Source organism: Numida meleagris, chromosome 9 (assembly GCF_002078875.1).
Source record: "Numida meleagris isolate 19003 breed g44 Domestic line chromosome 9, NumMel1.0, whole genome shotgun sequence".
Taxonomy (NCBI): domain Eukaryota; kingdom Metazoa; phylum Chordata; class Aves; order Galliformes; family Numididae; genus Numida; species Numida meleagris.
In genome coordinates, this window is record NC_034417.1 from 17,735,954 (window position 1) to 17,763,946 (window position 27,993).

A 27,993-nucleotide genomic window follows, 5' to 3' on the forward strand; every position below is an offset into this window, starting at 1 on the left:
TCCCGGCCAGCCCGGCTGCGCCGCGTGGGAGGAGCGCGAGCCCCCGTCTCCCAGGGACCCAGCGACAGCTCCCGCACTGCTCCGTCTGTTGGCTCAGCCTGAAAAAAGCCTTCGGGGAGGGAGACGCAGCTATGTGCTCTCCTGTACCATTTGCAGTTCCGTTCTTTCTCCCATAAGGTGCGCAGAGGGTTTCTTTAGTGCATGCTGTAAGTTCTTCCAGGAAAGATATTTCCGTTATGCTGCCCCAGACCAGAACGATGAACTCCAAAGAGAGGACAAATTGCCGGTGTAGGATGGGACTGGGGCAGGACCAGCACAGGGCAATGCTGAAAATGGGAGGGGGAACAGCTCTCATGAAGCAGCTCTCATCATCACACAACCCACACCAGGACCCCTCATGCTCTCATGCAGCAGGATTCCCCTTGTTGCAGCCACGACACCAAGGACAAATTTGGAGCACAGGTTCACATCCAGGATGTGCCAGCAGCACAGCTGTAGGGGATTTGCTGGGTGCATGGAGCTCAGCAGCAGCGTGGGATGAAGCGGCGTTCCTCCCAGGTACGGGGTATGTTTTTGAGCTCCTTCCAGCAACAAGCAGCAGGAAGCACATCCATGCCCACCTGCTTGCCCCACTGCAAATGAAACCCCTTTCTAAACTGTGCAGAAAAACACGCTTTGCTGCGGTCTGAAAAGCCTGTGAAGTGCTGCAGCGATGCCATGCAGGGGAAGGAATGAGTCTCCATGGGAACTGTGGTATCATTCCTCCCCAGCAGTCAAGGGAGCGGACTCAGAATGGGCTGGAGATGGGATAAATGGGGGCCCAAAAGCCCAAAGGCTTTGCTGGTACCAGCAGCCTCTGTTAATGTTGGTCGATGGAGGTGCACAGGGAAGAGCAGGAGCCTGCAGCCCCACAGCCACCAACCCGGCCTGGAAACAAGCACCACCCAACCTGGATGCTCAGCAGCAGCAATCTGCCTGCCCAGTGGTGCATGCTCATCTGTCAGCACGACACAGAAACATGGGAGATGCTAATCCATCATTCCCTGAGAATCACATCTCTGCCAGCTCCTTTGCCTTAGCCATCAGATCCTGGCATGGAGCTGCAAACACCACAGCAGCTCACTCTTCGATTTATAATTGCACCAAAACCCGAAGGCCTGGGTCCTGCCCAGCCCAGCTCTACCCAGACATGCAGTTCAGTAAGCAGGAAGCTAAGGGCAGGCCCAGTGGACTCAGGTTGCTCTGGGTCACACAGCCAGCCTCCAGCTTCACTCTTTTCCCCACTAGCATCCCCTCCTTCCTCGGAACACAATGGTACCGGCTGCTTTCCATCAGTCCTACCCAGAGCACAGATCCTGCAACACATCAGTTACAGGCTTTACTCATTCAGAAGCAAACCCACTGCACAAACGCAGATAAATGTGCTCTGATGTTTGCAAAGCCCAGAGCACTGAGCAAAAAAATCAGGCAGCCTCTGGCACGCAGCACTTACACCATGGGCAGGACAGTGATTTCTGAAAAACCTCATCCCAGCTGGGACACCATGGGAAGTTCGTCCTGCTCTACCAACTCTTCATCTCAAGGAGCATGTTTAGCCTTGCCCAGGCTCAAATATCTGCAGAAAGTCTATTTTAAAGAGAAATATTTGCTTCCACTGCATACCCAGAGGTACAGCCAGCCCAAGTGGTAGCAATTAGTTAAGGAAGCAACTTCATAATTTATTCATCATACAGATGAAAATCACCACCACCCAGAACATTTGCCAGGCACACAGTAGCATGTGGGAAACCTTCCCTCTCTGCTACCTGGAGGTGAGGACGCCTGCACATCCAGCTCAGGGGCAGCAGCCAGAGCCCCAAAATTGGCCAGGGGCTGGCACAATGCTCATGGCCCAGCTTGTGCTGCACGAGGGCTCCTGAACACTATAAGGGAAGCTTTGCCATGTTATGGTAGGGTCTACAAAACCCCTGAGGGAGATGCAACACATCATCACACTGCTGGTTACCAGCTCATTTCTGAGAGCCATCAGAATGGGTGCCCTGGGAAACGTGACCAAGTGGGTGGCAACCCTACACACAGCAAGGGGTTGGGACCAGGTCTTTCCAAGGTCTTTCCAAGCCATGCCATGCCATTTCAAGCCATGCCAAGCCAAGAACAAGTGGTCCTTCTGTGAGAGTGGAAAATCAGCAATAAATGATTAAAACCAAGACTCAATGTACTTGTTGAACATGGCCACCCTGTGCCCTCCAGCACCCATTTTGGGTCAGCACTGAGCACCCATAAAGACCAATCACACCAAGATCCTTGAGGCCAAGCAGGAGGTGGCACACATCCCCTCCTGCCCTCCCACCACGTCACACAGAGCACCAGGCCCACGTTCTGCACTGCGCTGTGCCCACCATGTGCAGCAAGGAAGGAATGTGCCTTGGTGCTACTGCTGCAGCTGCCAAGGGCTGCTCCCAGCACTCAGCAGAACGGGAAGGAGCAGGAGTGTGGTTATGCCAAGCAAGTGCCTCAACTTCCTGTTGATATCAATTACCTAACCACGAGGGACAGGAAAAATCAGATGCTTTCACTAAACGCCCAACAAGTGTATAGAATGCACAAGCACATTTTCCATCATTGCTGCTCTCCGCAGCACAATGCGAGGAGATCTAATTACGCACAAACTCTACTAAATCAAGAAGAGAGACAGTTGAAAATGAGGAGGGGGGGGGAAAAAACCATTTAATTCAATTTATTTAGCAGCGTCTTTATTGCCACAAAGGTTTTGTAATAAAAAGCAGCAAAACAAATGTCTCCACTTTACACGATTAAAAGCTAAGTCGCTAGAAAGGTGGGGGAGGGAGACCATAAACCCACTGGGGTGAGACATGCAGTTCTGCGAACGCAAACAGCAGGCACTTCTTCTAAAATTAAAAACCTGAACTTTGACTGTGCAGAACATCCAAGTAAAACCATACCGAGAGCTCTCTTCGAAAGGACTGTCCCGAAGACCCGCGAGGGGTGCACAGAATTCTTTGCAGGGTTCTGGTAATCAAGTAAACAGGCAATTCAAGGCAGTATCCTAATCTGGGCTATTATTTCATTCACTTGCACTCTATTATTGCCTCATCAGAAGCCGAGCAGTCATGCCAGCAGCAGAACAGCCTTATGTACGGGCACAGCAGAAGCACAGCCCGGTGTTCCTCCCATGGACGTGGTGTAGGAACCCTGTGGTCAGAGCTGGGAATTCTCTGCCATGTGCGGCACACGCTCAGTGCTAGGGGAGGAAGCAGCATCCCACATCCCTGCTCCAAGTATTGCCCTCTCTTTCCCCATACAGCAGTAGTAACTAGGCAATGCATTTTCCATTGTAATATGATGAAGCTAATTGATTCTCAAAGCTTTACACGGGGTCTGAATTCATTATTTCATTAACGAACATTCTGAAGTCAAGAGAGCTTATAAAAATTAAGCAGCTCTGGTTAATTACCAATTATATTTTGTTCTGAATAAAAGACCATTGAAAACAAAGGGACGGGGTAGGGAGTGCAATTCTTATGTGAAGGGTGAAACCCCATTTTGAAAACTGCCTTAAGAAGGGACAAAGAATGAGATCCCACAGAAACAGCCTCAACAAGTCCCAGCCACCACCACTGCTGGCATCACCATTCAACTTCAGCATCATCACTCAAATCCCCAGGTTTCACGTATTCTTTCGAGTATAAGAAGTTAAAACATTCATCTCAAAGACATCAGTGCAGCTGCTGGGAAGAAACCAATTTCCACCGTGCAACGAAGGCTCCATCCTGCTCCTGCTCAGTGCAGGCGCCTGCTGGGCATGGAGCAGACTCTGCTGTATCTGATCCCCTGGCACCCATCTGCGCTCTGAGTGCCCTCAGCACATCCCTACCTCAGTCTCAAAGCTCACACGAGGCATCTCTGACCAGAACTGCAAAGCTCTGCTGATAAATCCTCCCAGCACTTCTGCAGGACAAGAGAGCATGGGGTCTTAAAGTGCTTGACTGCTGTAAAAAGAAAAAACTTTTGTAGGAAAGAAAGAATATGTGATTTATGTTGCAAAATAGAGGACTTACAGTGCTTTGCACTTTAGTAGCTTTTCAATAGATATATTTAAAACAAAGAAAAGATGCATTATTTCGAAGTTATATGTCAGCACTTACAATCCTGTGCTAAATCAAAATCCAGCCTGGTTTACTTGCATAACATTTAGTTCTAGTTCTTCAGTTGCCAAAGAAGCACTGCTTGATGAAGGCTTTTTTTTTTTTTTTTTTTTTTTTTTTTTTTTACACAAAAGGATCAATTTTGCCTTAAAAATCATAAACATTTACATTCAAGGGTACTCACCTCTAGAAAAAGAGCAGAAACACCCCCAAAAGCAAGTTAAATATTGAACAAAATATAAACAACCTTGGAAAAGGTGATACTATCCACGCGTAATTTTATACATATATGTATATATGAACAGATATAGATATATGTATATATCATACAGCATAAACACGTAAGGAACAGAAAGGAACTCCATCATGACAGCTTATATTTTTCTGTACTCACTGCCACGCTGCTCTAGCCCAAACTCATCGGCACAATTCCTCATCTCTCAGCGCTGACTACAGCACACTCCACACAGCCCAGGTTCAGCCACAGTTCGTTACTCAAAGAGAAGATGTCAGAAGGAGCCGGCCTCTTTCCACGCCGTGCCCTTCCCCAGATCCCAGCAGTAAGGCTGTTATTGACCTGCTGAGGGTACTTCAACTGATGCACTAAAAACCACTGTGATCTGAAAAACAGAACCCCCCCCCAGACCAAACACCCCCAGCTCACAGACACGTACCCCTGCTGCGTACGTGTTTGCTTTGGCTATCGTTTGCATAACCCCAAAACCAGCTCCTGTTCTCACACGTGTTTTACAGCCGTGTAACTGCACCAGCTCCGACAGCGTTGGTGCATCTGCTCAGCAGCCCCACTGTAAAATGAGGCGGTTTGATACCATGCAATCAGATCGTGGTAAATCCCGGAGCCTCGCAGCCGAGCGGAATGCAAGGTTACAACATGTGGAGCACCAAGAGCCTACATACTGAGAGCGAGTCCAGATTTTGAAAAGATGGAAAGAAAACCCACGCTCTGCTTCTCTCTAGCACCAAAACAGAAAGGAAAGGAAGTTCTTAGGTTTCTAAGAAAACCATTAAAACTTGCAGGAGTCTCAGAGGCAGGTCCCAAGGGGAGAATTTCCTGGATTAAAGAGAATCATTTTGCCATGGGTTTCTATCTTGAACAACTTGTTGCAAGTTTAAAGTGACTTCACGTAAGATACTTTTTAGCCAAGCCTGCTGCTTAGTTAAAAGCTCACTAACAAAAACACAACTGGGATTGCATATCCTTTAGGCTTAGAGGGGTTACCTTAAGCTATGCAGAAGGGGGTTCTCAAATACAGCATCGTAGTCATGCTATGCAGCAGTGCTGGAAATGACCCGGGAACAGAGGACTGAGCAGAGTCTGGGAAATAGTGCCTCGAATAAAGCAGGAAATTCAATGAAGCAGCTCACATTGCCTGACGTGTAGTGTTCGCAAGGTCTCTCCTCACCAAATCCTCTGCAGACCTTTGAATCAGAGTGCTGAATCTTAAAACTGTAACAGGATGCATATATCTATATCATGCTGATGTGACAGTAAGGAAACAGTATTGCAAAAACAGCTCCAGAATGAGCATCAGGGAAAAATGTCAGTGAGGAATGGGCTGCAATTTTAAGCTTCTTTTAAAATCTACAAAGTTTCAGCTCTTTGCCTTAAATTAGTTTGCGTCTCAGAATAAAAGATTGTTATGCTCACATCACAGTAAAACATCATTTCACTTGCCCAGGTGAAATCAAGTACAATCAGGATAGGATATCAGTCTGCTGGAAGGAAAAAGAGAACGACTTATCCTGGGAAGAGAAGAAATTATCGAAGAGAACCTGGCATCAACTGAACTGAATCCAAAATTTAAAATCTTTACAGGGCAGCTTAGAAGTGTTAAAAAACAATTAAAAAACAATTAGTATCTAGATAGGGGATGTGTCTAACTTCCAACCAGCCCCTCTGGAGTGAGACACATCCCATTTATGAAGCATAAAAGCCATATGACAACATTGAAAATGTAACGTACACTGTAACCATCCAGGTAATTCCTGCTGTGTAGTGAGTAAATATTCTAGTGTTATGGTACCAAGGAAAACACTGTAAAAATACACTGATTAGATCAGAATGCTTTTAAAATGTGAAGACCTGGTGCTGTGGAAGTATGTTATTTTCAGTTGCAGCTCCTCCCCCAAGAGAACACCCATGGTACTGCATTACACCACAGACACTGGATTTTATTTACACCTTAAGCTTTAAAGTTATTAGGTCATCGTCCTTTAAATTCCTATATGGCACCAAATTTACTTTTAAAAAAGTGTCTCTCTGTGTATGTATGTGTGTGTACATGTGGCAGGCACCAAAATGCAAAGTTCCATTCTATTTTCTCTAGTTTCCTATCTCCTCGGTGGGTACAGCAGCCAGCTGAGCAGAGTTCTGCAGAGGTCAGTTACATTGCCTTCATGGCAGCAATGCGAGAGCCCAGATTCTCTTGCAGGTAATACAGTAGATGGAGTTCATAGTGCTCTCCCGACTCAGGCACCCTTATACTGTGCCTCTCCTGAGGGTAGATCTAAAACACAAAATAAAGCCATGAGTACCCACAAAAGTTTTGAGCATCGGCATTTAAACTGGTCCTGGAGTTCAAAACATGCATGTCATCTCCCAGCATTAGCTCTGTCTGCACTTCAGCTACTGCAGCCCCTCCTCTACTGCCCGAGCCTGAGATCACACGCTGCATCCTGTGATCCAGCTTGTGCTTAGCTGGACGCGGCTCCTCGCAGAACAGAGGCAGATCCTGCTCAGAGCCATCACGTACATCAGCGTGCTTCCAGCTCTGCAGCATGGTGCAGGGTACTTGGGCTACACCTGCACAGAACCAGCAGGGTTTAATTAATTACATAAGCCTGCTCTGCACTGCACAGACACTGCAGTCCTGCTTCCAAACTGTAGATCTTGGGAGCAGCCTTACCTGCTCATTTACCTAAAAGTTGTTTGGCTTACTCACAAATCTTCCTTTTAAAAAAAATAGTAGGCTCAAATACTAGTGTCTTACTCTAGAATCCCACACTGCCCAGCACAGACACAACACAAGCTTCAATTTGTAATAATCAAAGACAACACATTATTTTCACATCCTGATTCTAGCCTTACCTGCAAGTCGTATGGCTTCCCAGCTCTCACTAAAAAGCTGAGCAAAATACTAGTGTGTGCAAAGTGAACATTCTCATCCAAGAACCCATGTAGCAGCAGCAAACGGTTTGGTCTGAGAAAAGCAAGAGACAAACATTTCTAGATGGTATCCCAGAAACTGCCAGTCACTTCACAGTTCACAAACACTCTTCTAAAAGAGCAAAGAGCAAAAAAACAGTTGCACTGAAGAGAGTGACTTGGCTATCCTGAATTGCCTTGGATGGACCTGCAGCTGGTCATGAACCCACTCTTTCCTCCTCTACAAGCTCTTCCTGTATACACACATCATGGTCAGACCTCCTATCTGCATGTTATCATTATTTTCAGAAGCAATTGGGTAATTCAATGGCTTAACACTTGCTCAGAATCACTGCTGGCTTTCAGCTCTTTGGCAAGAAAGCCCACGGCCTCAGCCTGCTCTGCAGACAACTCTGTGCTGATACAGACTGAGAGCACGCAGAAAGCATGCTGATAAACTCATTTTTGTCCAGCTCACTGCAACTCCAAACTGCTAACCATATAACTGGAGATGTGTTTGTCATTTCTTTAGGCATAAAAATAGCCTTAATTACAGCTAGGATAAAAGGGATTACTTGGAGCGGTCTGTAATTATGCAAATGTTCATTCAAGTCTATTAAGTTCATTAGTGCTGTTTTTGTTTTAATACCAGCATTTATGATTCCGAGATTTAATTGCCGAGAACAGGGAAATAAATATCTGTCTGTGGGGCTTAAACATTCCTGACACAAAGAGCAGAAGGAAAGTTTGCAGAACCAAACTTACTCAGAAGGAAACTTCTCAGCTTGCATGGCCACCGAACCTAGGTAATACCCCTGCTCGTTGTGGTCCGGGTGGCCCATGTAGCGCTCTGTGTAACCCGTGTCATAGAAAATCCACAGCGTGACGGGTGCTCCAGCAATGGCAACCTGCAAGTTCAACAAGGCTCTCAGCATGGGGAAGGGAATGACAACCTTGACATCCTGATCTGGGGATGTCCCTCCCTCCCATCTCCCTACCCCAGTGCTCAGAACACACTAGTAAGCTCTCTTTACAGTTCAGCCTGCAGTCTTCCCACGGCTTGTATGCATCTGCAGAGTTCAGCTATAGCCTATGTCTAGGCAGCTGCTGAAAACAGGAAGATCCTATGGACAAATCAGAAGAAACACTGAGCACATCACCTGCAGGTCCTGCTGGAGGTAAGTGGGTTTTGTTCAAAATGGAGAGTGATCTGCTTTGGGGTCAAAGAACCTTTTATTTGAACATTTAGCAGAAACTGGGCTGGAAAGCTCCCTAGGACTCAGCAGTCCCCCCTGCATACCTACCCACAGCTTGCAGAGAGGCTTCTGAAAAAAGATCAGTGAAAAACTAAACAAAATCGAATTCTTTCCCAGTCAGGTATTTTTAAAAGTAGAAATATAACAATCCTTAAGGACTTGTGAAAAGTAATGATTAAACCTCCCAAAAATACTGAGGTTGGATTTAGGCAAAGCAAGAAGAGCCACAAAGAGCAAACTGTGCTGAGAGCAATATTCAGCTCTCACCACATCTCTGACTCTTGCCCAACAACAGTTCTGTCATTTACTACAGTGTTCTAAAGTCGTGTAATCAAAAGCACCTCCCTTCCAGCACCTCTCCCCACTGTCAGGTTGCCCCCCCTGGCTGTTACAGAACTCACTGCTACAAATTTGATCTGGGAATAGATCAAGACTGCAAAGAAACCGTTCCCTTAGGACAGAAGGAGAGTAAAGAGGGGAGGAGGAAGAGATGGTGGTGTTGTTTTTCAGTAGGATAATTTCCCTTGGTTGATTCACAGCACAAAGAGCTAAGCTGGCACAAAGTAGGTAACAGCTGAGACTATATGAGGGACCTTCAGCACATGTGACCTCAGATTGGTAAAGCTACAGCAGCACTGTTACCTTACTGCAGGCTCAAAAGTCAGGCAGCTTAAAGCTCTTCCACACAGCTCCAGAGAGGTAATATCCTCCTCTGTTCAGCCAAATGGGGCAAACAGTTGATCCTCCTCACCTCAGCTCACAAGAACAGACTGTGAGATGTTTTAAGAAAACTGGCCTAACTGAACTACCCCACACTCCTCTTGCATCTCATTTCTTGGATACCCAAAAGCATCCTGCCCACATCAATGCAGGAAGCCTCATGGACAGCACAGCACCTTCACATCAGGTCAGGATTACGTCCAGCTGATGGTGCAGTCATACCACACTGCCCTAAGGATGACAGCTGCAAACTTGTGTGAGGAGGTGGGAAAGAGCAGCACTTAATCATATAAATCCAATTCAATGATGAGGCATCTCTATAAGCATTAATTATTGGGGCTGCGCAGGTAGAACTGTCTCTGTTTGAAAAGCTGAATCACCTACCTATTCCAGTACAGACTCAGTGCGTATACCAGTTCCACAACCCTGAGAACCCAACAGTGACAACAGGCTTAGGAGGAACTGTATCTCATTCCCATGCTACAGATGGAAACACAAGTGCAGAGAACTGACCCAAGGTCACAGAGAACTAGCTCTTGCAGTATCCACTGAATGCTGGTTTAAAATGGCACAGTGACTGGTTAGAAAGCACTAGCTTCAAAATGTGAATGAATTTTAACATCTATTTTCAGTGAAGCATCAGAAGGTTAACCAAAGTCTAGGAACCTAATTAGAAAAACTGTGGAAGGAATGTATTCTAAAAAAGCACTTTTCCTCTGAACTTGCCCAACTAGAAAAATCTCGAAGGAAGCAGGCAAAGCACTGTGTCCTCACTTGTCTGGAGCTAGTTCAAAAGTCTTTGTGCTGCAAACACCTGAGGGAGGTTACATGATTAAGGGAAAAATTCTGTCTGCACCACCACAATAAGTACTCAATGTACGAACATACCCTGAAGATATCTGACCTCTGCATTAAAGCCATAAGAGAGAGGTAGCCTCCATAGGACCAGCCATGAATGCCAACACGATCCAAATCAATGAAGTCGTACTGAGATGCTAAGTAGTGCAGCCCTTCCACTTGGTCATCAATTTCTATTTGTCCCTGGGAAGACAGAGAAAAGGTTAAGTTGTTAGTTCCAGACAAAAGGCACATTCTCAGGATTTCTGAAAGTAACCAGCATTCATACCTTTGCTGCTTCTGTTTGTTCAGCACCCATCCACACACTAGCACCCCACTGTACTAGGCATGTTACAGAAAAATGACTCCTTTCCTTCTTTAAGACAATACATGCTAAGCCACCAGATAGAAAACTGTATTTTTAGTGAGAGTCAGAGATCATACAATGGCTTGAGTTGGAACGGACCTTTAAAATGATCTAGTTCCCCTTACTAACCAGGTTCCCTTACATGTGACAGGCTTGCACACTCAAATCCTGACACTGTGTCCATCCCACACTGAGTATCTTTCCTCTCCCACATTCATACTGCTCAACTAGACAGTTTCCCTCCCCAAACTAAGCAGCACTGCACAAACCGTGTTGGGTCTCTATGCCAAACTGGGACTTTAGCTCAGGTAACACCAGGACTCAAACCTGCCTCTGGCTGAAGATGAAGAACCAGACTCAGAGCTGCACTTACCATTTTGTATTTAAAGGCTCCTTCAAACTTCAGCCCTCGGTGGCAGGATCCCCGGTTGTCGATAACAACAACAACGTAGCCTAAAGAGGCCAAGGTGTTCAACCGGAAATACTTGAGTCCTTTAAAGCGATTGTTCACTAGCTGCACCTGGAACAGAAGAACAATGACATGGTCACCTATGTAATGAAACCTGTTAATCCAATTTCAGACTATTGTTATTTACTTTCCTTTCAGTGTTTTATACAGTTTTACAATGTAGATTTTTCAAAATTCCTCCTCCCCGCTGTGGGATTCCCTCTCCCTGCTTGTGGTCTGCAATGAATTAAGTTCTCTTCCCTCAGTAAGAAGTCATTTTGTGTCATGGAAATGAAGAGCCCACCTCACCACTTACAAACACACGGCACTCACCTGAGGGCCCCCGTAGATGAAGAGCACAGTAGGGTACTTCTTTCCAGGTTGCAGATTGTGAGGTTTGTACATCATCCCATAGAGTGTAAACCCTGTGGAGCTCTCAAAGGAGAATACTTCTGGGGGAATGTAATCAGGAAGAGGGCCTGGGAAGACACAAAGAGCCTGGATTAACAGGGAATGGACGAATACTGCAGCTCTGCTCCAGCCCTGCCCCATCACCATACAATACAGCTATGGTGTATTATATTATATCATATGCCCAATAATACAGCTTTCCCACACTTCCAGTGGACGTGGCTGTGACCAGGCAGAGGCTGGGAATGCCCTGGCCAAATGGAAGCTTTCACTGCCCTGTCACATATCCTTTCCTGTTCCCCCCCCTTGAACAGCAGTAATGAGATGAAAACTAACAGAATCAGAGTGGAAAAATAAAAGTCTAAGAGCTGTCTCACAAAGACATGAGCAGACAGCAACACAGAACTACTTAAGAACTCTGTGGCCCTCCCCAGAGTCCCAGAAACAAGCTCATTAACAGGCATTTAGCACAAAAGTAAACGAACTCACTTAACTCACCCCTACTGATGGTAAAACATGCTTCCTACCGGCTCTGGCAGTAGAAACCTAGCAATTTCCACTAGGTTTCCTTCATGGCCAGCTTATACTCAGTTGTCATCGAGCTGAAAATGTTACTCCTCTACTTCTAAGAACTTTTCACACAAGCATGAGTTTCACAGAGAAGCCTAATTACCCACAACAGCAAATATCAGACTAGTAGATACTGGGATGCCTTCCTGATTGTCTTTTTGCAGTCTCTTAACAATTCTGTTACCTGCTGAATCTAAAATTGTAGCCCAGAATTCCTTTGTCCTTTGAGCTGCATCATCCTCATGTCCCGTCAGCCGGTAAAGTGACACACAGTGTGGGTTTTTCTGGTTGCTGTACTTGCTGATAAACATGTCACAATCCTAGAGAGAAAAAGAACGTTAATCTTGAACACCTCAGGACAGAGGTATAAGCAAAAGGATCTTTTTTTTTTTTTTTCTGAATTCATATCTTCTCAAAGATGTTTAGGAACCAAATGAAAACAGGAAATCTCTTTTGTGATAAGACCAACAGACTCTGAGAAGCTAAGCCCTCAGCAAGATTCAGGTACTAACATTCCCAAACTAAAAATACACCTGCAAAACCAGAGCTGGCAGGAGGATCTTGTCACACATTCCTCTCTGGGCAGAGCAGTCGCAGTGGAACAGGTTACTGCCCAAACACCTGGAGCCCCACTCAACACTGCCACGGGCTCACCTCCTCAGGGGACTGCTCCACAGCCAACTTCAGGCAAAAAGAGCCAGGCTCAGTTTCAGACAATTCAACCTGGCTCCTCCTGCCTGAGCCGAGGAGCAACTTGAACTAAGAGGTCAGATCCGGTCTCCAGAGGTGGCTGCACACTCACTGAACATCAAGGAGCACACAGCACAGTTAACATCTACTTTTGTTATACTGACATACAACCTTGTCTGCTGATTGGTGAAGGACACGTTTGGTGACAAAACACAACACACCCAGCCAGCCCTGCCCACCCAGGCCTCGGGCAGATAGATACCTGGCTGACACAGCAGGCATGAGAGTAACCACGTTCTGTCAGTCGCTTCACTTCTCCGGGATTCTTGTAGTTAACAACGTACAAGTGATGTTCTAAAGGAGAGTCTTTCGTGCCTTGAAAATACACCAGTTTTTTGGCTTCATCTACATAGATCTGTCACAAACAAAAACAACACATCCCTCAATATAAAGTTCTTGCCGAAACAAAGCCCAGGTTCCCCACCAAGTCTTCCTCCTACTGCTTCTGTAATTTGGATTTACTGTCCAGCAATCTGCAAGGAATAAGCCAAATGCCAGCTATCTTCCAACACACCTGTGCTGCTTGCAGGATACCCATGCAGCAAAAGCAGAGACTTACATTGGACCCATGTCTGCCAAGCACTTCCCATTCCCCACTGGTAATGGCAATCTCCTCTTTGATGGGGCACTTGAAGTCACCTACAAGAACAGAGATTTTACACTTGCACATTTTACAGAACACAGTCACAACGACACTTTTTCCTTCCAGTTTTTTTTTTTTGCTAGACTCAAGCCAAGAACAACATGGCTTCGCAGAGGACCCATACCTCTTCCACTCTGCAGACAAATACTAGGGCTGGTACTAAACGTTCTGAGAGCTATGTATCAAAGAAGTCACAAGTGCTCTCTGACAGACACTTTGTTTCTTGCTTTTTTTAATACTGAAAAGGGTGCAAAGAGAATCTCCGGTGTCAAAAACAAGATAATTTTGCTTTGGGCTGGGAAGCAGCTCTGCTTTTGTAAGATGGCTTCATTTGCCTTGGAATGAGGGAAATTTAGCAAGAAAAAGTAATTGGATAAATTCATAGAAATCTAATGAACCCAACATAATGCATTCCGGAAAAAAAACCCACACCACCAATTGCAAGAAACTAGGACCTACAGTAAAATTAGGTGTACTTCTTGTGCCTGCAGAGCTCAGCAAGAGCCCTCAACACACAACCAGTAAATTAAGTATCACAGCATGAAACTGTAAATGAAAGAACACATACTGTGGAAAAAGCATTCCAGGAGCTTTGCACACAGCTACGCCATGCAAACTTTGACTGCAGCTTGGAAGCACGTGGTCCTTGCATTATTTTTTTCTTTTTTTTTTTTTTTTGCTTGAAATTACTCTTCTTGCATTTCCACTTGCCACAGCTGTCAGTAATTTTCTCCTACTAACATCTCTGTCTATACAGCAATACCATGATTGTTTTTAAGAGCAGATAGGAATTCTCTGAATAGTTGCCATATCATAGGTTTTGCTGCCAAGCACATGTTTGTTTTAAAGGGACTATCAAGTGGGCCCCCTTAGACAGGGAGGCCCTCTGTGGACCTTTTACAACATGTTCAGACTGCGCTCTTTATCAGCCTCTCTGCTATGATCTGCTTGTAAAGGCTGACAGGAACCACATTGGTTTCACTTCCAAAACAAAGTCTTGAACCAACGTGGATCTGTTAGATACAACGGACCCTCATATCAGAGATAGCCACGTTATTGCTGTAATGATTAACCTACAGCAGTCAGGAAGTAAACAATCCCATCACTGCCCACAAAGTGCATTTCACAGCACCACAGGGAAGCCCATCTGGCAGCTGATTTTTTGAAACTTTTACCTCCAGTCAGCAAGGAAGAACCAGGGTTAAAACTAAGGCATGCTGCATACAGAGTAACCCCCGTGCAATTTCTAGAGGAATGACTGCACAGTGAAGGGCTTTTCAGGAAAACAACAGGAGTTTCTAGCGATTCCTGCCACCTGGAAAGAAATTTATTTCCTCACCAGTCAGCAGCAAACGCCCAATTAAAGCAAGAGAATAATTTCACTTACTTGGAGCAGGGAGGCCTCCAGATGACCGTTTATATTTGCTCTCCTTCAAAACCGAGACAATTTTGTACAGGTGTCTGAATCCTGTTTTACACTCGGAGGCAAAAATGAACTCTATCTCATCTTCATGGGTTTGAGGGAAAACATGGAAGATATCATGGATCTGTGGAGTCAGAACAGTGGGTTGGTGTCATCAGCAAGACTTTGGCACTGAAGTCACACGGGAGTACCTCTAACTGCCCAGCACAGGTCACACCAGCAGGCTGCTGCACATTGTCCCTTATGGGCAGAACAAGTAACTCTTAAGAGCCAGGAGGTGTCTGCAAACAGCAGCCACATGCTGCACAGCTCCAGGCTTCTTGATAGCCTAAATCCTGGCCACAGAATGAACTAAGTTTTTTTGCACCTGCCTTTCTAGCTTACATACAGAGGTGGGTCCAGCTCTGCAGACAGCATACGAGGGCCAACCAAAATAAGGCAGGGTTTGGTGGCCACCACTGCCCAGTGCTGTCTAGAAGCCCATAAGGAAAGGGCTATTTAGAGAAAGATGAACTGACATCATCTTCCCAGTCACCAAGATGCCAGCTCTCGCTTCAAGTGACTATCTTTTGAAGCATCAGAAGCACTTATCTGCACAGCATGTGCTGCCAGTCAAAAACAACTCCAGCCAGAAAAATAATGGAGAAAGGACAATGTACTGCAGCACCCTGAAACCACGCACACTACCACTAAAAAGAAAACACAGTATTACAGAGCACTCATTGTACAGAAACCATTCACTGGAAGGCTTTGTGCCCACACTCTCTGCTGAAAGATGCAACTACCCACCAGTGACTGACATTCTCAGGTTCTGCTGCACCCTGGTACACCCCCAAGAGGAAGTCACTTCTGCACAGGCATGAGGAGCACTCCTTTTTACAGCGTGAGCCTAGCACACTTGTGTCTGTCTCACGGAGCACAGGCCCTATAGAATACCTCCACAAACATTACACAGGAATCCATTTCACCAGAATATACGTGGTTAAGGAGGACTTGCAGCGACTGTTAGCAGACTCTTGAGACATGTTCCCCAACTATCACCTAGATACACCTTCACTGGTTGGAGAATACTTCACTTGCTAGGACTGCTTCTGGTGAACAACTGCACAAAGAAGCCGGAGGAGGTCAGTGGGTCACACTGTGGGAATGGGGCTACCCTGGCGTACCAGGGTCCTGGGCTGTGTTCCTAGCTCTCTGATCACCAAGCAGCCACAAGCAAAGCAGCTCTGCTTTCACATCGCCCATCTTTTTGTCCTCTACACGTTGTGAGCCCTTTACAGCAGCTCTCTGCTAGGAATAAGCACAGAACTTGCAGAACGGGAATATTCTCCTAGGCAGCACAGCACAGCAACATCAACACTGCCCAAGTGCTACACGCAGGGTCTTGAACAACAACCTGTCAGACAAGGCTGAAATTCAAATTCTTACATTTATCCATATGTCTGTTGTTTCCTCATAAATAATTAAAGGTGTAACAGAATCCGGTACAGCATCGATGAGTTTCTGCCTTTCCATTGCATCATCTTCTACTGGGATGAATAATGCAGGAGGAATCAGGACTATCTGCAGTCGAGTCTGGGAACGATCCAGTAAGATGGACCAGACGCTGTTGAGAAGACAGATGTTAGAGAAAATAACGTACAGCAATGAACATTACAGAGACCTGAAAAACCTCAAAAGAAGCACATCACCACTAGGCATTTCGGGAGTCAAGAATGTTCAACTTCAGATTAAGTAAAAAAGCCACATGTAAAATCTCACCCACAAAAACAAACCTCTTCCATAGCTATTTCACTTCATTTCAATATTGCATAAGCACTGGTGGTTGAAAAGTTTAATTAATTCTATTCCCCCAGATTTGGATTGTGCTTTAAAGGAGAAAGAGAAGAGAAAAATCAGAGGGAATAATGAAGAAGAAAAATAACTGATGTTTCGAGATACTCATCAAAATATTGATGTTTTAAATCTGTACCTGGCAGAGAGTAATACTGGCACCTAAATGAACTGGCAGCAGACCCTGCCATACTTCTGATGACTTTACATGTAGCTCTAATAATAATCCTGCAAAAAAGCAAGACAATGGAACAAATGTGTCCCTGCATTTCTTCCACATTTGGAAAAAAAAAAAAGAAAAAGAAAAAGTGAAATCTTTAGATTCAAGAACTGGAGGAGCGCAATTCTGGAGAAGCTTCCGGTGAGTTAGAAACTACATCATCTACAGGGTTAAAAATGACATGCAAATGTAAGTAGCACTTACAGCAGGTTTTCTGATCAGTAAGTCTGTCAGCAAGGATGGTCCAGTGGTTAGGGTGCTAGCCTAGGGGACATGGGCTCATTTCTCTCCTCAGCCATAGGCTTCCTGTGTGACTATGGCAAGCCACTTAGCCTCTCTGGGCCTCAGTTCCCCATCTGTAAAATGGGGATAATAGCGCTGCACTCTCTCTCACAGGGATGCTGAGAGGACACATACATCAAAGGCTGTGAGCGCCCATTCCCAAAGCAATAGGGCCAGGTGTCAGAGGAGGAGATAAGGAGGACTGTTTGGTTTTGGAGAAGCTGCCTTCTTTACACAAACGTGTTTGTAGCAATGCAAAAATGAAAGAAGGCTTAAGCATGAGGAAGACAGAGACCACTACGTTCTGCTTCTAACTGCATTGCCCCAAACCCTCTAAGCAGAGACAGGATTAACATACGCACTATTTTCCTTCTGGCGTCCACCCAGCTCTAGCAATGTACTCTACTCCTTCAAAGAGGATCTCGAACGGCTGAACTAGCTCCTTATCCACAACATCTGCAATCTGTTGACAAAGGAGTAATTCAGTGACACTGAGATGAACCCACACAACCAGTTTTCATGCACGATGAGAGTCTGGACACAGAAGACTTCTTCTGTGCAGCTTATGCAATTTAGATTATTCAGTCCTTTCAATACGGGGCATTCACCCCACCTGTACAGACACCAGAATAGCAGTAGAGCTGTTCATCACCAGCACAGCAAGGGCTGGGACTTGAGGAATATGGATTCTGCTCACAAAATCATCACGTCTTGAATAAGTCACTTGAATGATTAGTTTCCCCATGTAAAATGCAAAGGGAAGGTGATCTGTTCCAAGCTGTTTTGTAAAGTGTTTTTGTTGCTGCGTGTTGAACATCCTGCGTGGCATCCAGTTATCAATATGGTTCTGATACGCAGCTCTGCTGTTCTTCCCTGCTGGGACAAATCACAGTGGTACCCCAAGGGTCCTGACAGCTTTCCCTGACTGCTGGCTAACATCAGCATCGCTGTCCCAGCAGGTGAGTGCTGATGAGTTGAAGCAGCTCGGGAGCAGAGAGGATCCCAGCAATGTATGGAGGTTACTGTATCTGGCTGGTAAGATTAATTTCCCAATTGTCCAAAGACCTTGGACTGGCCTATGGAAATTTCTGCATTTGCTCAAAACTCCTGGAGTGAAAGCAAAGTTCATCTCTCTTCATATGTTCATGCTTTTATAACGTGATATATTCTCTTGGCAATCAGATTTTCCCATTATCTGCAGCCAACCAATCAAGACATTTATCATATAAGAAAGTCTAACCATTCACACCTAAAATACTCTGTTCTGCAGCTGAGTTCATCGAAAGATCTTTGAGAAATACTGTTGAACATACAGACATCAAGTATCTGCAAGGAACAAGCCAAGTGCATTGCCTCCAGGTAAGCCACTAAGCTAACACAACAAAGAAAGTTTATTTATACTGAAAAGGAAAGTGAATTTTATCAAAAAGAGTCACAGAAATCAGATTTATTCAGGAAACAAGTGGAACATGGAACTTACTCTTCCTTCTGCATTGATCATCACTTCAGATATCTTGAAAGTGACCTTTGGATTTGCTGTACCTATAAAAACAGATGTTAGCAGTCAGGCACCAACTGTTTGCTTCCAAGAGGGCAGGCTTGAACTGTGGATTACCGGGCTGTTATTTGTACAGAGCTGGAACAGGCAAAGAGCAGAATGCTCTTTGATCACATAGCCTACTTGCACACATGAGAGAGCCAGGCAGGGAAAAAAGAGACTACAGACACAAAGCAGAACTGATGGATGCAATCCCGCAAAGAGCTCTGATCAAGAGCCATGCTACTGTCAGGCAGTTTTCTCTCCCACAGACAAAGCATGTGTGTACTACCTGGAAGTAAATGCTCAGGAGTGATGAGGATAGCAAAGCAAGCTTCGGTTTACAGTTCAGCTGATATTGTTGCATAAAAAGTGGAGCAATACTTTTCTGTGTTGAACACTGAAAATCCACCTAACTCTCTACACAAAGCCTGAACAAAGCAGCGGTACAGCACCTGCAGTGCTAAGTGCTGGGGCCTGCTTCACAGTAGAAGTGAAGTATAAAGAATTAAGTTGTTGCCTGTCAATCTAAGAAGCCCCATCTAGCAGCTTCCATGTACTTCTAACATTCTCAGTGCTGCTGTGAGGTATTTTCATTTCATGAACTCATTTGTACATGAGAACTGATGCACTGAGGTGAAATAACTTGCTTTAAGCCACAGCACTGGCCTATTTAAGTATTCTTCTGCCTGGTAACACACCACCTCAAACTCTGCCCTTATAACAACCCAAAAAAAGAGCTACTGCCTACATGGTTCTGACTGGAAACTGAGGCCAGAGATTAAAACACAGTTTGTTTGGGTTTTTTTTCAAAGGCATTTAGGCTTTGGTTGGATGATTTTCCTACACTGCTTAGATTCAGCACTTAATAAAACACCCTCAGAAACCTAAGCGTACACTAGCACTGGAAAACATGAAGTCATCTCTTGCTTTGCAGGCTAACACGGCCTTTCCTGCTCCTTAAAAGGAGCAGTAAATCAGAATCATAAGCAGACAACTTTTGCCAAAGCATTAGGGAATCTACAAGGTCTGATAAAAAAAGATAAAAACATTTCAGGAGCAAGGAAAAACTGAACAACATTCATAATGTGATCAACAACTCCTGCTAAAACAGAAGTGAAATCTCAGAAGAGCAAGGGTCAGCTTGTTCAAACTTGCCCTATACACCTGGCACACCACAGTGAATTGCTCAGCAGGTCTGCATGGGACTCATTTGCCCACTTCCAGCAGCACTCCACTTGATATGCGTCAAGCCTGCCCTCACCCCTTCACTGCTGAAGCCTTCACATCATTTACTGTTTGAAAATGACAGCAGAGGCTTTCCCTGGTAGTCTGTAAGCAAGCACAATTTTCCAAGTCCAAAAGAATTCATGGTGACCAGAGTCATTAGAACCGCCAGGGCACTGCCAGCAGCTAGCAGAAACCCTCCCCCTAAAAAAACCAAAATGCTATCATTCTGCAGCTATTCCCTCAGAGACGCCGGGCTGTAACAGGAACCAGCTTCTCTGTGCCAGGATCTGAGACAGCGGCTCCAAAATAGCGACCATCAGGTAGGGTTTCTGCCAACTTCTGAGGGACCCAGACTCTGAGCTCTTAGTAACCTCATGGCTGGAAAATCAACACAGGCACCAGTGACTAATCAACCCTCCAGGACAGAAGTTTCTCCACATACATTTCCAGTACCTGAACACTAAATCAAGGACCACACATCACGCCTACAACAACCCCCCGCTCTACCACCAATGTAAGGCACACGGAATAAAGCAAGCATCTCTCAGAAACAGAGACGCAAGGTCATCTGGGTCTCACCGGTTTTGGGGTACCGGAAGGAATCTGTTCTTCTTGTCTCCAACATGGGCGACGTGACATGAATGATTTCCACCTCTGACTCATCATTTTCTTCATAAAGAATTCGAAGAACTTTACCCCCATTCAGCGCTGTAAAGGAATTAACATTTTCGGATCAGAGCAACTCTCAAAATTGGTTATTGCAGACACGAGAGTTCTCCCAGCAGAACAAGCAGGCTGAAAGGATGAAGGAATGTCTGTGATTCTTGTTTCATTATGCAAAATGCACCAAGTCTCTTGCAGTTCCTATCACTGTTGTGAGAAGGAAAGTCGCTTCCCCTAGTAACTTGGGTTAACGAGGGCACCTTAACACACCCACCACTGCAGACACTCGTAGCTTTTTTTGAACTATAAGGTTCCTATCCTGGATAAAGACAAGAAAAAATGACTTTTCCTGGACAGCACAACATGGGGGCCACTACTCGTGCCTGTCAGACACACTGCGTCCGACACACTTACTTGGCTCTGCCTTTGGACTCCACCAATAGCCAGTGTATCTGTCAAACTCCTCCTGCAGTACAAAAGTAGCCACGCCAGCAGACTTTGGATCCTCCTCAACATTGGCAAGTTCTCAAAAAAAAAAAAAAAAGGAGACAAAAGAATTAGTTCATGATGTACTGCAGAATCAAATCAGTTCTGCATTATCCCAAACACGGCCTATGTTCAACCTCTGGGGAACAATTACATGATAGTAAATCTGGCTTCTCAGCAGAATTGCTTTCTGCTTCCACTCCACTGTGTTGATTTATTTGGGGAAGATCTAATCCTCTCTGACACAGCAGCCTCTTTTAGGAAAGGAAAACCTCATCCTCCTTCCTTACTCCTACCCAATTAGTCTCTCAATTTTCCATGTACTCATCCAAGAAAGAAAGTGCTCTCTCTACCTGAGCTCAGTGAATTGGAACCACAAGTTTTAAGAAAATTAAAGCAAAAAATAATAATAATAATTCTGAGAACCGACACTGAAAGTACCAACATTCAGAAAAAATTATCATTTCATTCACTGTACAGACCAAAAGTAACAAACTTACGTAACATCTCAACCCTATCCATAGGGCTTCAATATTTTTCCTGTTACCCTGGAGGTAACTTAGCAGCGCTCCATAAATAATTATCATCTGAGAAGGAGTCACTGCTACAGTTTATTTTTAATGTACTTACATAATATTTTAATAACTAACTTTTAAATAAGCTCAAGTATTATTATAAAGAGTCAATAATTTTAATTTGGTTAAAAATTAAACGATACCGTTTAAATGCATGAAGCTTGCTTCACTTACAAAATGCAATGGATTTTAAGAAGTGGTTTATCCACAGTTTTCCATTTTCCCTCCCCTAGGATACATGTCTAAACAGATTTGGAGAGGGTAAGAAGTGCAAATCTAAGTGACTGAGTACGAGGGCACCAGCAGAAGCCACAGTGCTATTCAGAAACCGTCTATATTGTCTCTAAAAAGCCCTGCAGCCTGACTTCACTGGCAGAAACTTTCCTCCAGCTCTATTCCACCCACACCTACTCCACACAAAAACGACTGTTCTAGTACATTAAAAAAAAAAAAAGATGTGATTCAAGAAAAGTCTTTCCATATGTATTCAACAAATAACTCATTTTGCCAGATTCTGGTTTTCCCAGTTCCACGGGGAAAAGAATTATGCTGCAGTATTTGCACTGGAGGATACATACAGAACATGGCAAATCCCAGATGAAGTAAACAGTTGCCATTCCCTCAGATTTCAGAAGAAAACCTAGTGCCATTGCTTTACTCAGTAGAGCAAGAACAAGTGCAGAGGAGGTGGACAGATTTTAATTCAGGATGAATTACCATTGTGCACAAATGTTAGCCTCCTTTCTTCTCTGGTTTCTATATTAGATATCCAGATGTCATTGCTGTGGATAAAGGCAATCCAATTTGGATCAGCTGGACAAAGCTTGGGATCCATCCGGATATTTGGACAACTGGTCTCTACCAGAATGGGTCTTAAAGGTTGTTGCTAATTGAAAGAAGCAAAAAAAAAAAAAAAACCAATAGTAAGTAATGAAACAGGAACTGAACTGGATTACCAGAAGGTCTCTACAACCACAGTAATGTGCTTGCTGACTTCAAACAAGCAGGCTTACAAGAGAACAATCTATACAATTTCAAAACAGAAAAATACCAGTAGATACTTTCATAGGGAAAGCTGTGCTTCCCCCACGTTGCACAGTTCCACCAGGATCTCTTTCACCAGTGCTAAGAATTAACTACAAATCAGAAGGCAGCTTGCCTAGAGAACCCTGGCACACCCTAAAAATGGACAAGGAGAACAGGCTGTAATCTTGTCCTCCAAAACCAACTTGAGATACAGTAAATTCTACCGGACAAGTGGGTTAGACAAACATCAAGCATCGGTTGTATCAACAAGAAATGGTTTCAGCTTTGAAGTCCAGCATCAGCACAAGCAAAGATTAAAGACTGCTTGTTCGCAAAGTTCTACAGCCAAATCTTGTAACACATACAGCACTGACTGCTGAACAGTGACCTCTAAACCACAGCTTGTGAACAAAAGCTGCCTCTGATACAACTTCTGAGAACATGAAAGAGCAGAGAGCTCTTCGTGTCCCTTTTTTTTTTGTAAATGGCATTACCAGTAGAAAAAAACCAGATAAATCTAGTGACCTGCCTTGCCACCACAGTTCCTACCATTTGTTTTTAATTCTCCATTCAAGTTTCTATAATCATGGCAAGGCATCCCTAAGGAGGACTCCTCCATGTTTTGAGGTAGGTCAAGGCTGCTTGCCCCTTCAGAGCAGCAATAACTTGCCATGCCAGTACAGCAATAACTGATGCTCATGCTCAGCTTTCACTACAAAACAAAGGAGCCTCTAGCCCGAGGCAGGAAGTACTGTGTAAGACAGATGGAGAGATGAATAAACTCACAGTGAATCCATGAGGGCCTCCATCTTTTACATGATAAATTCCACTCCCAGCCTGAAACAGAAAGGTGCCACTTTCTCGGTGGTAATCATAGGAGGCAATCCCAACGGTGCCAATTCGCTTCCTCTCCCGTAGCAACTCCTCTTCCCGAGAGTACATACCATAGTCCAGGATGGCCTGAATATGGGCAGAGAAGCACAATCAACACCTCTGCTCTGTATTTCTTACAATACTGTCAGAGCATCTCTGCAAGCCAAGCTTCCAGGACCAGATGGCTGCGCAGACACCCTCCTCCTCCAGAATCTTGCTGACAGCCAGGAGCCCACTCCTGCTTGTGCCTCTGCTGTGAGAACTTGTAGGTGCTGTCCTTGACCAGATCCCACAAAAGTGGGAACCCGAGAGCCACTTCTCCCTTAGCAAGGCTGGCATTATTTCCAATATACACTGGTATGATAAAGATCAGGCAGAAGGTCTATTATTTCTAGAATGAGTAGGACAGCCTTCTCTAACTTCTGCAAAGATACACAGTGACTGGTCTGGTGGGAGGAAAGCACAGCATGAATTTTACGTCTGGCTGACAACCTCAGGAAATAACACGGGGAAACAACACACCTAATTCCACACAAGAAACGTCCTGCCTCCTCCAACCTGCTATGGTGCATAGGGGACTTGTGCAGCTTGCTTTGCACAGAGGTGAGAAGGGGACACACATCCTCAAGTGGAAAAGAGGTGCCTTGCTTCAGCATGAATCACGGAGCCACTGACAGGTCTTCAGGGGGATCCACTGCCTCCCCCTGCAAGACAGTGATTATTGGAGGCTACGGGCTCCTTCAGCAATGCCCAGGATCTCACAGCAGAGAACGTGATGCAAATTAGCACTTGCAATCTCTGCTGGCAAAGGAGAAATCAAGCAGTACACACAGCTTTCATGACGCACACAGGCTGTAACTCCAAAAACTGATGAGAAAATTGTGCTTATTTTTGAGATGGTCACAGAATCACAATGAGAACCTTAAAATGTTTAAGATCACAGTAATGGCTTATAGGTGCAACCTCAAAGCCTTGCTATGTTGCTAAGATGTAAGAAAGAAATGAGGACCCACCGGAAAAAGATCCAAGAGAGGCTTCCAGGAAAGCAACAGGACAGCAGCTTTGTTTATGGTTTTTGGAATTTCAGAGTAGAAGAGCGTGTTCTCCCTATTCTCCCCAGACATTGCTGTTGTCAAAAAGGGAAAAAATAAAAGTACATTAGCTTTCCGTTAATAATTCAAACACTCTCAAAAGATGCTGAGAAATAGTTCCACTAGCCTTCCTACCAGAGGAAGTACTGACAGTCTCTACAATACAGCCTTGCATTGAGAATTCCCTGCTTCTCAGAAACGCAATTCACAGAGAAGGCGGAGAACAAAGAACTACAGTCAGGCTTACCACATGCTGCTTGAAGAATAACCTTGTCTTGTTGAAGGTCAGGGATCTTTTTATTTTATAAGCTTTTAAATTCAAAAAGGTCACTTCTGTTATTTCCCCTGGCTGGAATACAGCACAATTCAGCTTATGTTTCAAAGATGATGCACCTTTAGGAAGGTTTGAATGCCCCCTTCCTGCTCATCTCTCAGTGCCACTCAGATTTCTGATAGCTCTTGCCAAGGCACATGGGGACCAACCCAGAGGGAATCAGGCATGCACTGAGGAAGTCAAATCCAAACAATCTCTGCAGTGACTGTTTAGTCAAGACACAGGCTGCGCCAGCAAACTTACCAAGATAGTAAATCCTATCAGAATGAGGTCCTTCAGGATCATTTTTCTTAACAAACGTGAAGTCGTGTGGGGCTTTTGCCATCATATACCCATGATACTTTCGTGTATCTGTGAGCAGTTTCCGAAGCTGGCTCCAGGAATGTCTCTCTACATAGAAAGGTTCTGGTTTTGGCTGCTCCTCTCTCTGCACCTGCTCCTCACAGCCCGCAGTTTCAAAGACTTCAAGGCCTGGCTGTTCAGTTTCCATGGCTGCTGCCATGTTGCATGTTTCTGGAAAAGAAAAAATACCAAAGGATCAGCACTCCTTTCCAGCCAACATAAACATCAGACTCCCAAAACACAACACAGCAAAAGGGCTACGAGAAAACCATTATTTCATGGGAGAAAACCTGAAAGGTAAAGAACAGATTTCTGTCCTTTTCTAAGGAAAACAGGCTGCCATCACTCAGCCTTTCAGAACAGGGCTAATAATTTCATAGATACACACAGACTTATTGCTGTTTGCCTCTTTACCTTAACACCCCCCAACTGCTCAATTCATGAATACAATAAATCCTTCCCTGTTAGTCTCATACTTCATTCTTCCACCCTGTAAATAGCATGAATATCTCGATACACTGATATCAGAACAAAGGCTGATTAGGACTGTATTAAGAGCTGGGACAACCAACTGCTTTATGGATTCAGTATTTGCAGTTGATTTTGAACCAACTGGCCATATGCAATGGGCCTGGACAACCGTTATTCTCCTACAATTTCTCCTTTCAAACTAAGCTGTGAAGGGTCTAGCAATGCCATCACTACGACATCGTCTACAAGCATACAGTTACAAATTCTGAATAGATGAGATTCTTCCAAAAGAGTGAGGCCGTACTGGAAGGTAACACAGTGAAATGAGCATTTTCCAAATTGGTTGACCTGCAGCGTCTCACTCTCCTGAACAGGTTGTTCAGCTAGCAGATATTTCTTCCTGAAGTTAGCCATGCTTTACAAAGCATATCTAAGCTAGACAAAACAGCCCAGAGATCTGGCAGTAGGAAACTGTAAAAGCAAGATCTGAGTGCAACTCCAAAAGGATCCCAGCTATAAACTCCTACACATAATTCATTAACAGAGACACCAAGGCGGGAGGATTGACAATCCTCAAAAGGAGTTTGTTTCTTCTATATATAAAATGGAAAGGCTGCACAACTGTTTGACGCACTGCTATAGAACAGGCAGAGCTTAGTGGGCTGAGCTTGCCAAAGACACTAATACAAAACAAACTGAACACCTGCATTCAGCAAACAGGCACTAAGGGACCAAAGGATTTCAAGGCATGGGCTAGGCCAGCACAGCCACCCAAGACAAAACTCCTTGATGGACTGGCTTCCCTTGCTGTTCTTCACAGATGAGAGAAAGAGACTACATGCAACTTGGATCAAGCCCATTTTAACACAAAACACTAAAAAAAAGAGCAGGGTAGGTCTTGATCAAAAGGCCTTGATCTTGTTTTCAATTTTGCAAATCCAAACACAACAAAGAGAGGCATTTCTTCTGTCTAAGCTATTTACAACACAAAAATAGATCAGAATTTAAACCCTGTAACACTGAAAGGAAAGCCTAGTCCCACACACAGCGCAGCGCTCTGCTCAGACTGAGCTAAGAACTGGGCATTAGGCTTCAAATCTGAATCAAAAAAACTTTCACCGAATTCCAACAAAGAAAAATCTCCTTTCCCCACCTACACACGGATTCCAGTATGTCTCAACCCGACCTACTTCTCAGACGCTCCTCGCAAGAAAAGAGAAAACAAAGAGCAAAGGCCTTAAGAAGCAACCCGGCACAAACTGCAAGGGGACGTCAGCCCGGGGTTAACGCGAGGATCTGCCCGAGATCGCTGCTGCCTATTTCTACCACGGAACGCACTGCCCCTCTGGGTGGGCTCCAGCACTACCACACCGCAGGGCTGCGCCGGAAGGGTACGCAGGCTCCGAGCGGGGCGAACAGCCACGAGCCTGCCCGCGCGGCCGGAGAAAGCGAGCAGAGCTCGGGAGGAGCCCTCCAGCACCGGGTGCAGCGGGCAGGCCCGGCCGAGGGCAAGCGAGCCGGACCGCCCGGGGACAAGTCCCCCACCTTCTCCAGGCCCGGTGCCCCTCCAGTGCTACCGGCGGCTCCCCACACGGCGTCCCCGAGAACGCCGAGTCCGTCCGGCCCCGCTACTCACGGCGCTCCGCGGCGGCGACGCTGCCCAGCCGCCCCGCCGGGCGCTCCCACTTCCGCTTCCGCCAGATAGGCCGCCGGCCTGCACGGCCGCGCCGCGCGCCCCCTGTCGGAGCGGAGGAAACGACAGCACCGCCAGCCCGGCAGCGCCGAGCACAGCGCAGGGGTGGAGGCGACAGGGCGCCGACTGCTGGTCGGGAGGACTAGTCTGTGAGCGGGAGTTTCTGAGCGCAGAGGTCGAAAAGGGCGAATTGAGCAGGCGGCGCGGTGCGCACAGCCATCTCGCTCAGCAGAGCGCTGTCTGAAGCAGCTGAGGGCGGCAGCGCGGCTCTCCGACAGCCCTCGGCCTTCTCACCAGGGCCGCCATCACTGCCGCCACCTCAGGGCCCGGGCGGAGGCACACAGCTGAGCACAGCGCTCTGAGAGACCTCAGAACGAGGCAAGGGACGACACCTATGGCCTCAGGGCCTGCGTAGAGCCGTGAGGAGGACGGACACAGGGCCGCACGCACCCAACTCCAGAGAGCCCAGTACACAGCCAATCTCAGCGCCCACCATCACGGCTCCCCTCACCTCACCGCTTTACTCTGCGGCGACGCGCGCGCCGCGCAAGCGCACCTAGAACCCCGCCCCTCCCGCTCC

General features: G+C 45.7%; 1 protein-coding gene across 4 annotated transcripts; it reads right to left on the reverse strand.

Moving 5' to 3' along the window:
- DPP8 (dipeptidyl peptidase 8) lies at nucleotides 2,737-27,981 on the reverse strand. Of its 4 annotated transcripts, none has more exons than XM_021407918.1 (20): nucleotides 27,864-27,980; nucleotides 25,151-25,420; nucleotides 24,496-24,608; nucleotides 23,396-23,569; nucleotides 22,301-22,469; nucleotides 20,937-21,047; nucleotides 20,439-20,567; nucleotides 18,573-18,634; nucleotides 17,455-17,555; nucleotides 16,186-16,363; nucleotides 14,722-14,881; nucleotides 13,251-13,330; nucleotides 12,894-13,046; nucleotides 12,126-12,261; nucleotides 11,294-11,439; nucleotides 10,886-11,032; nucleotides 10,197-10,349; nucleotides 8,098-8,240; nucleotides 7,276-7,387; nucleotides 2,737-6,694 (listed from the first exon to the last, which is right to left on the reverse strand). In XM_021407918.1, exons 1-20 carry the CDS (start codon nucleotides 27,907-27,909, stop codon nucleotides 6,572-6,574), a joined length of 2,706 nt encoding a protein of 901 aa, XP_021263593.1. In that variant the 5' UTR covers nucleotides 27,910-27,980; the 3' UTR covers nucleotides 2,737-6,571. The 4 variants fall into 4 exon arrangements, with proteins under 4 accessions (XP_021263593.1, XP_021263595.1, XP_021263594.1 ...); XM_021407920.1 differs by lacking the exon at nucleotides 27,864-27,980 and adding an exon at nucleotides 27,357-27,853 and having other exon boundaries at nucleotides 6,572-6,694; XM_021407919.1 differs by lacking the exon at nucleotides 27,864-27,980 and adding an exon at nucleotides 27,266-27,422 and having other exon boundaries at nucleotides 6,572-6,694.

Bases quoted from the DNA above. Each gene is read 5' to 3' on its own strand.
- DPP8 (XM_021407918.1), bottom strand. From the start codon at position 27,909: ATGGTGGGCGCTGAGATTGGCTGTGTACTGGGCTCTCTGGAGTTGG. The intron at 11,033-11,293 runs GTGAGTGCCGTG...CTTCTGTTCCAG, and splicing joins TCATCTACGGGGGCCCTCAG to GTGCAGCTAGTGAACAATCG. The intron at 8,241-10,196 runs GTATGTTCGTAC...TTGAACTTGCAG, and splicing joins AGAGGTCAGATATCTTCAGG to GTTGCCATTGCTGGAGCACC.